Source organism: Primulina eburnea, chromosome 1 (genome assembly GCF_022965805.1).
Source record: "Primulina eburnea isolate SZY01 chromosome 1, ASM2296580v1, whole genome shotgun sequence".
Classification (NCBI taxonomy): Eukaryota; Viridiplantae; Streptophyta; class Magnoliopsida; order Lamiales; family Gesneriaceae; genus Primulina; species Primulina eburnea.
In genome coordinates this window covers 60,810,649-60,827,248 of record NC_133101.1, presented here as the reverse complement: position 1 = coordinate 60,827,248, position 16,600 = coordinate 60,810,649, and the positions used below count along the sequence as shown (strand labels likewise).

The 16,600-nt window shown below is 37.2% G+C and overlaps 3 protein-coding genes across 4 annotated transcripts; 2 read left to right on the top strand and 1 right to left on the bottom strand.

The window, feature by feature from the left end:
- Positions 1–579: 579 nt before the first annotated feature.
- On the top strand, positions 580–6,545 carry LOC140836793 (protein ACTIVITY OF BC1 COMPLEX KINASE 3, chloroplastic-like). 2 transcript variants are annotated; one of them, XM_073202599.1, is made up of 6 exons: positions 580–1,466; positions 2,276–2,611; positions 2,769–3,324; positions 4,245–4,431; positions 4,529–4,895; positions 5,969–6,132. In XM_073202599.1, exons 1-6 carry the CDS (start codon positions 900–902, stop codon positions 5,972–5,974), a joined length of 2,019 nt encoding a protein of 672 aa, XP_073058700.1. In that variant the 5' UTR covers positions 580–899; the 3' UTR covers positions 5,975–6,132. The 2 variants fall into 2 exon arrangements, with proteins under 2 accessions (XP_073058700.1, XP_073058692.1); XM_073202591.1 differs by lacking the exon at positions 5,969–6,132 and adding an exon at positions 6,139–6,545 and having other exon boundaries at positions 782–1,466.
- Positions 6,546–9,377: 2,832 nt separating this feature from the next.
- On the top strand, positions 9,378–11,923 carry LOC140836781 (receptor-like protein 3). Its single transcript, XM_073202563.1, has one exon. The coding sequence runs from the start codon at positions 9,432–9,434 to the stop codon at positions 11,562–11,564; it is 2,133 nt and encodes a 710-aa protein (XP_073058664.1). The 5' UTR covers positions 9,378–9,431; the 3' UTR covers positions 11,565–11,923.
- On the bottom strand, positions 11,721–16,073 carry LOC140836790 (YTH domain-containing protein ECT4-like). The gene is made up of 9 exons (XM_073202576.1): positions 15,855–16,073; positions 15,125–15,201; positions 14,880–15,015; positions 14,677–14,750; positions 13,913–14,503; positions 13,059–13,652; positions 12,755–12,967; positions 12,491–12,637; positions 11,721–12,383 (listed from the first exon to the last, which is right to left on the bottom strand). Exons 1-9 carry the CDS (start codon positions 15,880–15,882, stop codon positions 12,141–12,143), a joined length of 2,103 nt encoding a protein of 700 aa, XP_073058677.1. The 5' UTR covers positions 15,883–16,073; the 3' UTR covers positions 11,721–12,140.
- Positions 16,074–16,600: the final 527 nt, after the last annotated feature.

Sequence of the window (16,600 nt, the reverse complement as noted above, 5' to 3'; positions counted from 1 at the left end):
ATTTTTGGTCAGTTTACCAAACAGAAAACGTGCAAAACAATATGAATTCCCTTGAAATTGTCTTGGGGATACGGGTTAGATTAAAGATCCTAGAACAATCTCTCATGGAGCTTGCCACGAATGTGACAGTGTATCTCAAAATGTTATCGATGAGGGAACCTGAACCAGATGAATTAGGAGGAATCGTGATTCAAAAAATGAAGATTAGAGAGCATATTATATATAGAAATTTATTACATGTTTCATTATGCTTTATATATTGAAATTCGTTTGTGCGGAATTATGAGATTATCATTATTATGTTTTTTGAACATGAGCTAATTTTTCCAAACGAAGTGAGACGAGAAGGAAATAGAAAAAGCAGAAATCGAATGGACAACTACATTTATCGATTGTCTAATATGAATAAGGATAATGTTACTTCGAGAGTCCAAGAAATTTCTGATATCTGCAACGATGGACTTACATAACTGAAATTCTATTCTGACCTTGTGATAAAGATGTGGGAAGCTTGCTCAATGTTAAAAGTAATTACCCATAGTTCTGTGTGACGCCCACCAACAATTCGAATTGATGAATGTAGTTTGTCCCCAAACACTTGAAACTGGGTTTCCCATATTATCCTAGCGAAGTGTAATCTTTTGCAAATATTACAACAAGATTACTTGTGATCCAGATTTATTGTAAGGTAATCATCAATCAACCTGCCAATTATTCAACGAGTAGTACGGGTTAATACCCCCCTATAATTACATTTATAATTATAATGAAAACAAATATTTCAACATAAAAGTAATAAGTTTTCGTGATATGTTTTTCGTGTAGTTTTTGTGATTATTATATTCCTTTGAAGACTAGAATTATAGAAGTTAGCTGGAATTCCCGACGCTCGTGAGCCCATGAATTCCACCTTAATCACTGTGCCTTGCTGTGTCGGTGCCACCAGCCTGAATCGTAGGACACCAACGTGGAAAGATAGGCCGCCCAGAGCGGCGCTGGTGGAGAAGTCGAGACCCGTGCCTGCCCTCAGAGGCGGAGGTGGAGGCGGGACTGGAGGTGGGGAGAATGCCGGTTCTGTTGTCCTGCGTGTGAGAGATGACTCCTCCACGTCCGCAGCTCTTTCCAGAGACCGAGCTGACGATATGCAAGCAGAAGCCAGGGCGATGGCCCGTGCCGTTAATGCTTCTATCTACAGCCCAGAAGATTTGACCCGTATGTATGGCTCCCGACCAGTCAAGGTGGTGGGCAGGGCGGTGGAGATTTTCGCAGGAGTGGGTACATTTGCTCTAAATCTGTGGCTGGACCGAGTCAACGGCCTGCTTGATAGGAACCAGAGATTGCGGGCTGCTGAGCTCAGAAAGACTTTCACCAGATTGGGACCTACTTTTGTCAAAATTGGACAGGGCTTGTCCACGAGGCCAGATTTGTGCCCACCAATATATATCGAGGAGCTTTCTCAGTTGCAGGTACCGTGTGTTTCTTTTACAATTAATCCTGGTTTATCGATTTTTTTATATGAGTATTGACAAATCAGATTAAAACATACCACTGGTATGACGGGGAAATGTATTTTGTGTGATGATGCATTGATCAGGATTGTCTTTCATTAGTGAGATGAAAGATGCCATCAATTTTTTATTACTTTAGTATGAAATGTTCATAGAAAGTTTCACATCTGCTTTTGGCACAATGATTGTAACTTTTTATTGCAAAAGCGTGTATACTTACTTATTCATTTAATCGATCCTCTGTGTTAAGAAATGTTTTATGAGGTCTGCTGTTTTCTCCACAGGACAAAGGTACAAGTGAACTTGCTTCATGTCGAAAGAGATTCATTATAATGTCTTATAAGCATATAAATTCTAGTCGAATTATATTTTTCTATACAATTATTCACTCCACTTTATTTAATGTCAGACAAAATCCTTGAAATGATGATATTTAAGTTCAAGATCATCAAGTGGGTTTTAAGGGGGAAAACATTAAAGTAAATCAATGCAAAATTAGCTTTCACGAACAGTTTTTTTTTTTTTTTTGCTTTTAAATCTTGCAAGTCTTCAGCTTTGAACCAAAATCTGTCTATTTCTTCAAGCATCAATGATGCAACTTTGAGCCATCACATTTCGAATTGCAGTCTTATTAACTTAGTATTTTTTTCTTCTGTTGTTGACACTAGGGAAGTATTAGAATCAGGACGATATAACTTAGGCGTTACCTGATATTGTTGCTAAGTTGATTAAATGTCGTGGTGATTTTCTTTTTGTTGTTGGAGTAGGATGCATTACCGACATTTCCAGATGAAGAAGCATTTTCATGTATTGAGAAAGAGTTGGGATGTCCACTTGATTCTATTTACTCATCAATATCTGCATCTCCAATTGCTGCTGCCAGTCTAGGCCAAGTTTACAAGGCACGACTGAAGTTTTCAGGGCAGATTGTTGCTGTGAAGGTGCAAAGACCTGGTATTGAAGCAGCGATAGGGCTAGATTTTTATCTGATACGAGGCTTAGGATTTCTTATAAATAAATACATTGATATAATTTCAAGTGATGTTGTCGCTCTTATAGACGAATTCGCTAGAAGGGTTTACCAAGAACTCAATTATGTGCAGGTTAGTTTTTCAGATTACTTCTATTTCCTTGAAGCTCATCCAAATTTGTAGTAATATTGCACATGGTGTCTATTAGGATACACCCTATGCCCTTCATTTAGTTGTATGATCTAGAAAGCTAGTAGGTTTGAATGTTAATTTTGACAGGTCTATGCAGGAGGGTCAAAATGCAAGGAGATTTAAAAAGTTGTATGCCGACAAAGAAGATGTTCTTGTTCCAGATATTTTCTGGGACTACACGAGTGGAAAGGTGCTAACTATGGAGTGGGTTGAAGGGGTCAAACTAAATGAGCAAGATGCAATTGAGAGGCAGGGGCTCAAAGTTCTGGATCTGGTAAACACCGGGATTCAATGCAGTCTTAGGCAGCTGCTTGAGTATGGCTATTTTCATGCTGATCCTCATCCAGGGAACCTCTTAGCAACACCTGACGGGAAGCTTGCTTTTCTTGATTTTGGAATGATGAGTGAGACTCCTGAACAAGCAAGATCTGCGATAATTGGTCATGTTGTGCACTTGGTTAATCGAGACTATGAAGCTATGGCACGTGATTATTATGTCTTAGACTTCTTGTCCCCTGATGTAGATGTATCTCCTATTGTACCAGCGCTAAGAAACTTCTTTGATGATGCTCTAAATTCAACTGTGAGTGAGCTCAACTTCAAAACAATTGTGGATGGTTTGGGTGCTGTCTTGTATCAATATCCGTTCAACGGTAAGGATTTACTTTTCTTGAAATCATCTATATTGACTGCATTTGATAGGTCAAGTCTATGTGAGAACATTGTTACTCCTACTTCATTTAGAGGAAGAAATATTTAGGCTATATCATTGTTGAAAAGTTGATTGCCAGATGGGCTTGAGTATAGGAAACTAGAGGAGAGTATTTGGGCCATAATGATGTAGAAAGCTGTCTTCAGCAACTGTTTCCTGGCTGATGAACAATACCTGAGAATGTGGTTTCCTGAAAGTGAGTGCTGGTTTGGTTTATATATTAAATATGGATTAATATTAGTCAAAACTGGCTTGAAGAAAAAGCATTGTTCATCATTGCAGCAAGAAAAATCCCTGTTGCCACTGAAATTAACTGTCCAATGTACTACATTTAAACTCCTGATAGAACTCAAATGACAATTTGATGTCTGAATATAGTTGCATCTCAAATTCATAATTCTGAGATGATGAGTTGAATGAAGGTTTAGTATTTGGCTTAATTCTTTTGTATGCTTAAATGTGGCTTGTGTTTATGTGTATGCATTCATTTGATAGCCTGAAGCATAATCTTCTGATAAATCCTTGACTCGAAGTAAAAAGTATGAAGTCCAGAGTAGCAAAGATCTAGCCACTTCCTATCATAGTAAAGGAGGCCAGATTCACCCATATTTATACGGCGTTATTCTTGCCACTTGTCTGTAGTACATATATAATCTGTAGCAGGTGGTAATTGTTCTAAATGCTGTATTGAAATCAGCCCATATTTCACCGGTTGTTGTAAATTAGAAATATGTAGCAATTTATGTTAGCTAAGGAGTTCTGGTGCTAGGTTGTTTATTCACATAATTCAAATATTATCTACAGCTATTATACTTTCATCTCCATTTCTGAATTCTATTTCTACTCGATTTATTTTTGCAGTGCCAGCTTATTATGCCTTGATTTTGAGGTCTCTCACTGTTCTAGAAGGTTTAGCTCTGTATGCTGACCCTAATTTCAAGGTGCTGGCTGCGTCATATCCATATTTTGCTAAAAGGCTTCTTACAGATCCGAATCCATATCTGAGAGATGCACTTATTGAGTTGCTTTTCAAGGATGGGAGATTCAGGCATGTATAGTCTAAATTGTTCAGTTCTGGTGTAGTTTATATGATATTCTCCCGAGTCATTGGCAGAATTAGAAGCTTACTTTCATTGTTTGCCCAGGTGGAATAGACTCGAAAACTTGCTAGTCCAAGGGAAGAAAGACCGAGATTTCTCTGCCAAAGATGCTTTGCAACCTGTTCTCAAACTATTGTTGGGTGCTGATGGTGAAGAGCTGAGGGTTTTGGTAATTAAAGAAGCTGCTCGCGCTACTGAAGCTATTGTCCTGGGTTCTGTGCTTGAATCATACAACTCTATGCCTGATCTTGTACGGTCTCTTATCTATAATGCTAATGCAACCAGTCCATTTGCAATCAACATTGCTGAACAGGAAAGTATGCTGGAGCTTAGGGCACAGGTATTCAGAATATGGGCGCTTCTACAATCCTCAAATAATTTTGATCCCAGTATTTTGCTGCCCATACTCCAGGTTTGAATTATCGCGTTCTTTAAGTTTTTACTTCACGCAAACTGCAATACCTCCCTGAAGTCTGGGTAACATTACATCTAAAATCACAGTGTTCGGGAATAACATTCATGTATTGTTAATCCGCCGTGAGAGGTAATTCAAATAGTTATGCTCTGGGCCTCTGAATAACTTGAATAATCAAAAACTATAAAACTTTGAGCTTGTATGTGTTATATTATTAACTTGTCACAAATATAACGATTTCTGGAACTAATCCATACCCTCTAAAGAAATTAGCCAAGTAATCAGCAGATTTTCCCAAAAGGTCAAATCATCATTGCGAAATGGGAATTTTATATGCCATGATATGTGAATTATGCTTTGAATTCAAAACAACATAATTAGGTGCATTAACATTGCAAATGAACCCCAGGGGATGGGAATGTTTAGATATTAGTTCCCCCACCATTCTCTATGCCGTAATTAGCTCACAACTGATATGTCCTGCTACGTTCTATGTAGACTTTAAATTGGTTCAAGACCTATATTTTGTCCTTATTTTTTGTGTAATCAAATGACAAAATCAGTAACCTATAATAGATCTCTATGATATTCTCACTTGGCATAAACAGGATTGACATATTTGACAATGTCTCTGTGTATGAAGTATGAACAACAATCCCAAGGAAGAACAGCTGACTAATGACCATCACCATGGGAATTTTGGAACTAATAAAAATAATCACGATCCCTAGGACAGAGATATCTGGTCTAGTTATTGTCAATCAACTCGACTTCCTAACCAGCCTAACGCGTTGTCAATACTTACAAAATAAATCCCCTCATTGGATTCAAGTTTTGTGTGTATATCCATAGGGGTTGTCCCCTGAAGTGGAACCCAACTTCTATGTTTCAGTCCATATATAAGTAGTATGAACTCATTGAGATTTGACAGTATCTTACACTTGGTTAGATTTCAATTCCCCCAGAAATATGTCAATGATTCTTGAACTCTGGTTTAAATTAAGATTGGAGGTGAAAATATAATATTGGATGTTTCGGATTCTTTGTCATCTGAATAATTGTTTATGCAGAACTGATTGATGTGAAAGGAAAAAGGTGGACTGTGATCCGTAGTGTATCATATTATGAGTTAGCCCCATTTCAATCCATAGTCGATGAAAATAGTGTTTTGTTGTTTTGCTTTCGAAAAGCAAGTATACGCATGTATGAGCTGACCCAAGAAGCTTTTTTACCGAACCAGGTTCTGCAAGAACCAGGAGCACGGAGATTGGGAGGGCGTTTGGTTGGTGGAATCACTCAACGATTCGCTGCACGCTTACTACAGCAAGCTCTCCGGGCTCCACCCTCAAATCCTGCTCCCACTTCATAATTTCTACCAACTACTATCTTTGTAAATTGGTTCTTTTATTTATTATTTTCCCTGGGTAGGGGCTCGATACCTCATCTGATACAAAAGGTAAACAGAAACTCACATGTGATATTCTGCCTAGTCCGAAAGTTTATCCAGTGTATATCTATGGATAGCCGCTGCAAGTTCTGTTTAAAAAAATTACAAAAAAAGATATACATGAAATGGCTTCCTTATACAGAGAAAATTCCTCCGGAATGAGACAGTTTGACTATTGCAATGTAAATCTTTTATAGGCATTGTTCTTCGATTTTATGCCCTCTGTTTTTCGCTTGGCTAATCCACAATTGGAATGCGCAGTTGTATTACTTACATTTATGCACACTTTTACTTTATACATTGTAATTTTACAATTGATTTGGTTAATGCTTATGGAACTCTCTTCACTATAACTTGATTTATTCATCCATGCGTAATTGACCAGTCTTTATCAACATTAAAGAATTTTGTAGTTTTGGTGTTATATTTTTCATATATATTTCAAGCATGAATTTTAAAAGATGCATAGCAAATGGATTATAAATATTTAGATTTTTCATAAAGTATTGATTACAAATCATAAAAGGGTTCAAATTCTGAAGGATGGCAAATTATAAAATTATGAAATTTAATGATAGGATATGGTTCGGGTTAAATATTAAAAGAATATTTGAGCTAATCCCATAACATAATAAGAACAATTAGCAATTATGCAATGGACAAGTAAGACTAAAAAATTTAAAAACATTTTGTGCTAAGCCCACAGGTAAGTATGGGGATGGTTAGACTGGTTTCGTAAAAAGGATAACATTACACACACAAAAAGTGTACGGATAGTTTTTTATAACATTAGTTATTTGCCAGATTTAAAATATATCTTCGTTTTTGTGTAACAATGACAATTAATAGATCATTTGAAGAGATAATTTTGATATATTGTCCAAATGTATTTATCTATGTGTTCATCGTTTAGATGACACTATAATGACACATATCTTTTTTAAATAGTATAACAGCTCAAGCAGCACGTTTCGATTGTTATATCCAGCAAAGACAATTATTGCACCAATATAATTTGAGATCATGTTTGGATAGATGGATTCAAATCCATGAGTTTTAAATGTATTTTTGTTGTTTAGATAAGTATGACAATAAAATTCAAATTCACCTATCACATGTTTATATATTGTTTCGTGTTAATCACGATGAATTTCAAGTTATCAAATAATAATGGTATCTGAAACTCAATCTTATTTGTATTATAATGTGTGTTTAATATTTGATATATTGTTTCATTATAAACAATAAAACTATGATTAAAATCTATGAATTTAAAATACAACTTCCTAAGTACAAAGTAAATTCACCAATTAGATATAGTGGAGATCTAATGTTATATTTCAATCATCATTCGATAGATATATAAAAAAATATTATGTGAAATTCAGTCATACAATCATATATATATAAAGAATATGTCTTTAGTAAGGTAATCTCACGAATTTTCATTCGTAAGAAAGGTCAATCATATTCATATTTATAATAAAAATTAATATTTTTGACATAAAAGATAATATTTTTTCATGTGTGATCCAAATAGAATATCCGTCTCACAAAATTAAGCGATAAACCATCTTACACGAGTTTTTGTGACATATAAAATGTAATAGCCTCTTACACCCATATTTTTCTAAACAAAAATCAAAGCATATTTACCCCACTCACCAGGGATTTTATGTTTAATTTCGTTTTATATTAGATTATTTTCTTAAAAAAATACTGAGTTTTAAATATATATTGTTTACAAAGTGTTTTTTCACTGGCACGATACTGGTACATTTTCCCTATTATTGCTTCTAACGTGCAGATCTATGGAAAACCTAAAACATCCATTTCACATATAAAATTTTATGAACATTTATATATATATTGCGTGTGTGTGGTTGTGACCGACGTCTCCCTTCTTCTTCTTTTTTTGTCTTCTTGTGACTATTTATTTATTAAAATATTACATTTTGTAAAATTGATGTATATCTATTAATTTTTTATGACTCTACATTAAGGCATTTGTGTCTTTTTTTAAAAAAAAAATTTACCATTTATTTATTTTTATTTTATCGTTACAAAAAAACATACACAAAAATATGCATCCCAGTACTAGTATTATTATTATATAGTAAAATAAGAACACTCGAAGTAAAACTAGACTCACAAGTCACAACCACCTCTTGCTTTATCTGTTGACCACACACTAATCAAGCACAATATTCAACCTTCTCCGGCTGAGTGTGCCGTGCCTCCCACTCCCCGCGTACTCGGCTGTGCAATATTCATAATCAATATTTTTCGATGCCACGAGATAAAACTCGATCTAATGAATTAAATTGTTGAAATAATAAACTTATATATATATATTTTAAATATTATATTATTTTTTAAATTCAATTTTTTTTTACTTTTAAATTGAGGTGAAACTTCAAGTGGGGGTCTAAAAGTCAAACTAATGATTTTAAAATCAAGAAAAGACGAGGAAGCGGAGTCAATAATTTACACTGCCAAATGGGATGAATCCATAAGTTGGTCCACCATTGTTCTTATTCGTAGTACTTGCTTGTCTTTCAAATCTCAATGCCCTTAGGACGACGACTCATGTCTCTTTCTGTTTTCTTAGTTGGTCCAAGCATCTTTTACTTATATCCCTCGTCATTTTAATTTTAATATCGAAAACAACGAACAATTTTTCGATGAATGACGGTCTCACGAATTTTTATATTTAAAACATGTTATTCCTGTCGATATTTATAATAAAAAGTAATATTCTTAGCATAAAAGAAAATAGTTTTTCATGGATGATCCAAATAAGATATTCGTCTCACAAAATATGACTCGTGAGATGTCTCACACAAGTTTTTGCCTTTTCCGATTGATGATTGAAGTATGAGACCGGTTTCGATTAATTTGAGCCAATCACTTGAAATATACACTTTAGAAATTATTTTACCCGATTAACGGGTAATATATAAAATGTGTTTCTTAAAAGTAATTTTTTTAAAATATAATATAATATAACAATATAAAGAGGGGAAGTGTAAAATGTACATACATAACAAACACAGCAAAACTTCATCCAATTATTCAACCCATCGATGTCAAGTTTGCTCATCTTTCTTCTCCTCGTTTTCTCTTCTTCCCCGAATGTTCTCTGCTGCCATCAAATCGAGCGTCATTCTCTCCTAACTTTCGATAGATACATCTCCGCCGCCATCCCTCTGAATTGGTCTTCTTCCGCTGATTGTTGCGAATGGGAAGGCGTGACTTGCAGAAGCTCCGATGGTCGAGTCAGCCATTTATCGTTGCCCAGCAGAGGCCTCCGTGGAACCATTTTTCCCAACTTTGTTCTCAACCTTACTTTTCTTTCTCACCTCAATCTTTCGAGAAACCAGCTCTCCGGCCCCGTTCCCGACAGAGTTTTTGGTCGACTACAAACACTGGACTTGAGTTACAATCGTCTCTCTGGTTCAATCTTTCAAGCCAATCTGACATTGCCCATTTCCATTCGAACCTTGGATCTGTCTAGCAATCTGTTTAATGGGTCTATTGATCCTTTGTCTCTTCGTCTAGGCTCGAATTTGATCCTGTTCAATGTGAGCAACAATAGCTTTACGGGGCCAATCCCTTCATCTATCTGCAGCGGCTCCCAGCTTCTTGAGACCTTGGATTTCTCCATGAATAAGTTCAGTGGCGTTGTGGCTCCGGGGATCAGCGGGTGTTCTAGATTGCAACTGTTCCGGGCAGGTTTCAACGCTCTGTCGGGATTGATTCCGTTGGATATGTACAATCTGAAGACCTTGGAAGAAATTTCCCTCACAAACAACCAATTTTCGGGGCCAATCGACAACAGTATTTCTATGCTTTCCAATCTCAGGATTTTAGAGCTCCATGTCAATGAATTGAGTGGTGGGATCCCTCCAGATATTGGGTTGCTTACGAATTTGGAACAGCTCCAGCTTCACACCAACAGATTGAATGGCTCCGTGCCACCTTCTTTAACAGATTGCTCCAATCTGAAAACCCTCCTGCTGCGAAACAATCTGTTTGGAGGTGAAATTTCGACCCTTGATTTCTCTAAACTCCAGCGTCTTCAAGCCATTGATTTTGGCAACAACAGCTTCGCCGGGGAGATACCTGGAAGCCTCTGTTTGTGCCGGTCCCTGACTGCGATTCGGCTGGCCTACAACAAGCTAGTGGGTGAAATTCCACCTTGCATGGCTTCATTAAAATCTTTAGCCCACCTCTCGATTTCAGACAATTACCTGTCTAACGTTGCTGGTGCTTTGGAGATTCTTAGACACTGTGACAATCTTGAGGTTCTCTTTCTATCCAGGTGCTTCAACAACGAACCGATGCCGGACCTCCTGCATCTAAATGGATTCCAAAATCTGCAAATACTCACTCTGGGAGGGTGCCAGCTCAAGGGTCGAATCCCTCTCTGGATTGCTAAACTGAGGAAGGTCAAATTGTTAAATCTCTCCTACAATCAAATTTATGGCCCGATTCCGACTTGGTTAGGGGATATGCCGAGCCTATTTGTCCTAAACCTTACACAAAATTTCCTGTCTGGAGGTCTTCCACCCAAACTAGGCCAGTTACCAGCTTTGATATCGGATAACTCAAGTTCAGATTTGAGTTACTTAGCATTGCCTTTCTTATTCGACAGTCTTCAATACAATCGCCTGTTTAACTTGCCGAGGGGACTGAAAGTCGGGAACAACAGGCTCACTGGCAGTATCCCGAAAGAGATAGGGCAGTTGAAGCTTCTGCATACACTGGAACTCGCCAACAACTTCTTCAACGGTAGCATACCTACCGAATTGTCCAGTCTCGTTAATTTGGAAAGATTGGACATGTCGGGGAATCATCTTCAGGGTGAGATCCCAAAATCACTAGAAAGGCTCCATTTCTTGTCTGCATTTAGCGTCGCCAACAACGATCTTCAAGGAGAAATTCCAAGGGGGGGCCAGTTTGATACGTTCCCTGCTTCTTCTTTCGAGGGGAATCCAAGACTCTGTGGCATTGTCCTGCATAGAAACTGTCAGGTCAAGTCATCAGTTGAAACGCCATCAGAGGAAGAGGAGGAGAGTTCGCCTGATATCCCATTTGGGATTGGATATTTCGTAGGCTTTTTTGCGGTCAGTCTCACTTTGATGTTTCATAGTCCGTGGAGTGTTGTCAGGAATGTTAGCCCTAGCATTAGCTATCCACTAACCAGGTCAATGTAATATTGCCCTAACCTCATGATTTAAAGGTTTGAATCTCATAATGATAATGGTATGTATCATATGTGGTATTTTACATCAAAAAAATTTCATGATGATTGGAATTCAAGTAGACGTTTTGATTGTGAGTTAATCACTGCCACGAGACAATTTTGAAGATAACACGACTGGAAGATTCTTAAATCAACTAGAGTTTTGTAGTGCTTTATCCAACCTTGAATCTAGCTTTCTCTTTCACGATACAAAAATAGGCTAGGCTAGCTTTACAAGATCAGATAGCCGACTCCCACAAAAGAAAGGTAAAACACAGAAAACTGAGCATTAATAAAAAGGTAACATAAAAACTAAAAAACGAAAAACAAGACTCCTAAAACCCAAACCCTCTAAACACATGAAAACCTGTCAGCACCAACTAAACATGAGGAAAAAAACAGGGCTCCATGCTACGAAAGTCTTCCAATATATAGCTCTGGGACTTCATACATTTCCAGCAACCAAGACGTCAAAGGGCACCACCAATGCTTGCCTTAAAAGCTTCGAGTGTATTTCAATGGGTTTGCCCATCCAGCATGGTGGAAACTAGCAACCATTCGCAACCCCATTAGCTACAATCTTCTCCGGAACTGCGGCAGATTTGAGATTATCTCCAGATTTTGGAGGGGGCTCATTTTTCAAGGTGGTAAAATCCCCAATTGTCTGCAGAACTGTTGTCGATTGTTTGTTCGAATCAGAGGCCAACTCTGATGATTTGAGAAGCTTCGGATCCCCATTTATGTTTTCCTTGTTCTTCTCTTCAGAGGGTTTTCCTTCCCATACTTGAGCCTAAACGATGAAGACCAGAAAAATGAGAAATATACACACATGACAATTGAAGGTTCACAGACCGGTACAAGAACATAAAATCAGAAATAAGTACATCATTCACTCACTTGCTTCTGGAATTGCTGTTGCTTTTCTTTCTTCTCCTGAATTCTCTTCTGGCGGTCCTCGTAAAAATCAAAATCATCCAGGATACATTGTTTAATAGCATGATCTTTAAATATTTTGAGCATCTGAAGCCCCAACTCCAGTCTAACCTGTATACAGGATTAAAACATTTATTTTTAATATTCCCTCCAAAATAACCAAGAACCAATTACACTAAATACCAACATTGTTGACAGTGAGTCACATAAGATAAGCAAATATAATACCTCCTGTGTGTCCCTACTATTAGTAACTGGTTTGTTTTCATTATCTTCAAGAATGATGTGTTTCAACAGACTGTTTGGTACGTCCTTCACAATGTGCCACTTAACAGGGAAACAACCAATCCACTTGTCCTGCTGCCAATACCCAACATTCTTGTTAAAATCAACGGGCCCACCCATCTCCCCAACACCAACAAATTGACCACTGGTGTTAACCTAGGCAAAGGAGAACATGTCAGAACAATTACAAAGGAAAATGCCATCAACCCAAATAAGTGACCACACTGAGTTATAGAAATGCTTTTACGGAGAAGAACAAGAAAACAGGACAGCCTCCGGGCTTTGTTTGAGAATCCTGGTATGCACTATCCAGCTTCTTGTTACCATTGGGTGTGCTGGTCCAGACATTGTACTTGATGCTCTTATGAACATCATCCTCACTGTATGACTTGATGATAAAGAACCTTGCATCTGCGTAGGTTTCAGGAAAATCTGGTCGGTTGTACTGTTCCCGGTCGGGGCACACACTTGACTTCTCTTTATCATGATCAGCAACCCCGGTTAAGGTAATGTTTTGCCCTTTGACAGCAAGAACAGTTGGAGTAAAGCCCTTCTGACTCTTGGAGATTTTAGCTCTTGGTCCTCTGTTCAGTTCATTCAGGCCATCCATGCTCTCACTGCCATAACCATAGAGACCATTTCCTCTTCCCCTGGGCCTATACTTAGCATCAAGAGTCATCCAGTCACGTCCATTTGTCCGTGAATCATATCCATTAGATCCATAGCCCAGACCCGACTTATAAGCTTTTCCGTATTGACCATAAAATTTGTTCGGAAACAATCTATTCATGTATCCGTTGGATGTGTTCATGGCAGGCATTGGCCTTGGGTGGTGCAATCCCTGAGGATGAAAAAAGTAGTATCCTATTATTTATATGTTCAAGAGGATAATAAAAAGTTAGTAAGAGCTTAAAGTGTGAGCGTCAATCCCTTGTGCAAAACAATAGGATAAAGAGACCAACATGTAAATGCTTCAATCAAGATGCAAACTGCTTCCATCAGGATGCGAAGAATTCGCAGATAAGAAAATAGATCAACAGGACAAAAATACTTTACAGAAATGCAAAAGTTCATCAATGGTGGTGATCATATTAGGCATACCATGAAGTGATGTTGGTTATTCTGACTCCGGGATGAAGGAGCGTCATTTCCATTTGCACTTGACGAACTCAAGGTAGAACTACCTATAGATCTCGGCTGTCCATCCATAAAGTATGGGCTCTCCATCCATGGGATTGGTACCTGTATACCATCGAATCCAAACCTAGGATCCTGATAACCAGATGTCGGAATTCCGCCAGTCAAAGAACTCCTTCCATAGGACCCATTCACATTAAATGAAGAGTTGTATGTTGCTCTCGCTTGTGCTGAAACATTATTTCCCTTTGTGGTCCCGCCATTGGAAATGCCATTAGATTTTGAATTAGCAGAATCAATAGGCAACGATGCTTGGTCGGCTGCTGCGGCAGTGGCTATATCCCCTTTTGTGGGTGCAGCCATAGTGGGGAACTGACCACCTGTTGGTGCCAGTGACTGGAAATAGGGAGTTGGGTATTGATAGTGCTGAGCTCCATATGTCTGACCATCATGTCCAACCGTTGGAACAGGAGAAACAGCGGGAGAATAAGGAGCGTAAGGAGCGTAACTATATCCATGGTGGTATAAAAGTGATGCGTTGTCCCCATAAACACCCTGGAAATTTTCCAAATGAAGGCATGATATTAAACATTAGAGTTTAAAATTCAATCAGGCTCACAGCTAACATATCAAGAATTTACACAACAATTGATCACATAAATGCCACATATTAGTAGCCAATAGATATGCCTGCACCCAAATAAATAATCAGGATAAAGAGATCTTACTGCAGAAATCTCTAACCCATCAGGATTCACAAATCGGTTGTATTCGTCCCAGTCATTAGCACTCCCATCATAACCTAAATGCAAAGGGGCGGGTTAACATCAAGAATATGATACAAACAATATGAATCCATAGGAAATTCAATAACCTGCACAATCAGGTGCATAAACAATAGAAAACATCAAGATTTACAGGAGCAACTTACCGCTATAATAGTATGCAGGGGAAGGATAACCACTTGGGAGGTAACACATTGTTGGATCCATGAAATCCGGTATTAGAGGTGAGATAGATCGATCTGCCTGTATCCTATTCGCCGCATTAGCAGAATCAACTGAAGGCTGAGAGTTCGCAATCCAAAAATCATAGAAAAAGTTTGAGATATGTTCATGCCCCAAAAGATTTAAACAATGTAAGAAATATAATTTAAGCACAATAAAGCTCAAATACCTTTTTGGTGGCATCCGAAACTTCAAACGTTTTTGCTTGTGAATCCAACGTCAAATTCTGCAACAAATCTGCACCCTCTATAGCAGATAACAGTAAAGGATCGCATTTTTTTTTAGCCCAGAACGGATCCTCTGTTCCAAAACTTCGATGAAGCAATGGCAAAAAACATAAATAATGCATGCACTAACCAGCTCTTGCTTTAAAACAGAAAGAAATCCCAAGTTGATGTCATGATTCAAAATCAATATCAGCAAAAAAAAAACCATTATCCTGAGTTAGTACGGAATAAAACAGCAAACATTCAAACTCCTTTCCGTATGAATCAATAGCATATCAAACTTTACCGCTAAATGAAGCTTTAGAAAAACAAATTATTAGATAAAAACTTCCGTCTAGCCAAAATGGTTTTAACAGCACTTAGCAAGAGGAGAGTATTTAGCCAGCAGCAGGAAAATCTGCACGTATATGATACCAAAATAAAAATCAAATTCCTTGTGATCCAGACCCAAAAATATCAGAAAAAATATATTTTAATTTCTTTTACCCCACCTGAGAGCTAACATCTTAAAACTCAGCTCAGATCTACAAAAAAAACAAATAAAACGAAACCGAATCTAAAAATAAATAAGCACATAAACAAAATAAACTAAAAGTATAAAAAAAATCCACAAACCCAAGCCAAAAACTGAAATTATAAGAAAAACCACACAAAAAATCAGCTGAAGGATACGATCTGCGGTAGGAGCAACGGCAGACATGACCTATGGATAGGATCCTTCTTTGTACGGAGTAATCAATGGAGAAAGTAAGCGGAACCCTAAAACGACAGCGAAAAGAGGAGTATACGTCGGAGCCGCCACAAAGCAAACTCTAGTAGGGTTTGGGATTGAGGAAGCCAAAGGAAATTTTATGGGTTCGTTTCCGTCTTAAATTTAGTGATTTTTAAAATACTTTATTTCCGTCTCGTCCCTTCGTTTCCGTGTATTTGCAGATATCCCCGTCACTCCGGACAGCTGAAACGTGGCCTTTTCTCAGTGGCTTAGTTACGTCACTGCTGTATCATAATATTTGTTAGGACAATAAAAAAAATTGTAAAATAATAGTTTTCTCAAAAATAGAAAGAATCTTAACTGTAAACTATTTTTAAAAATACCTCAAAAATATGTATATTTAGTAACTATATTAATTACAATCAATTTTCCATTACATAAATATGGAATAGTAAAGTATTTAATTTTATATTGGTCGTTTTTAGTTTCTAAATAAATCAAAATTGATTTTGACGGAGAAAATATTCCAAATATTATTATATTTTGTATAAAAATTTAATTACATATTATATTAATATTAACATATAAATTTAGATTGGTAATTAAATGGGAGACGAAATCATTTCAAAACCTTATTATACTTTGCTCAAAGTTTCTTTTGCAAATATTATTAAAATATATGTATTAAATATCATACATGAAAAAG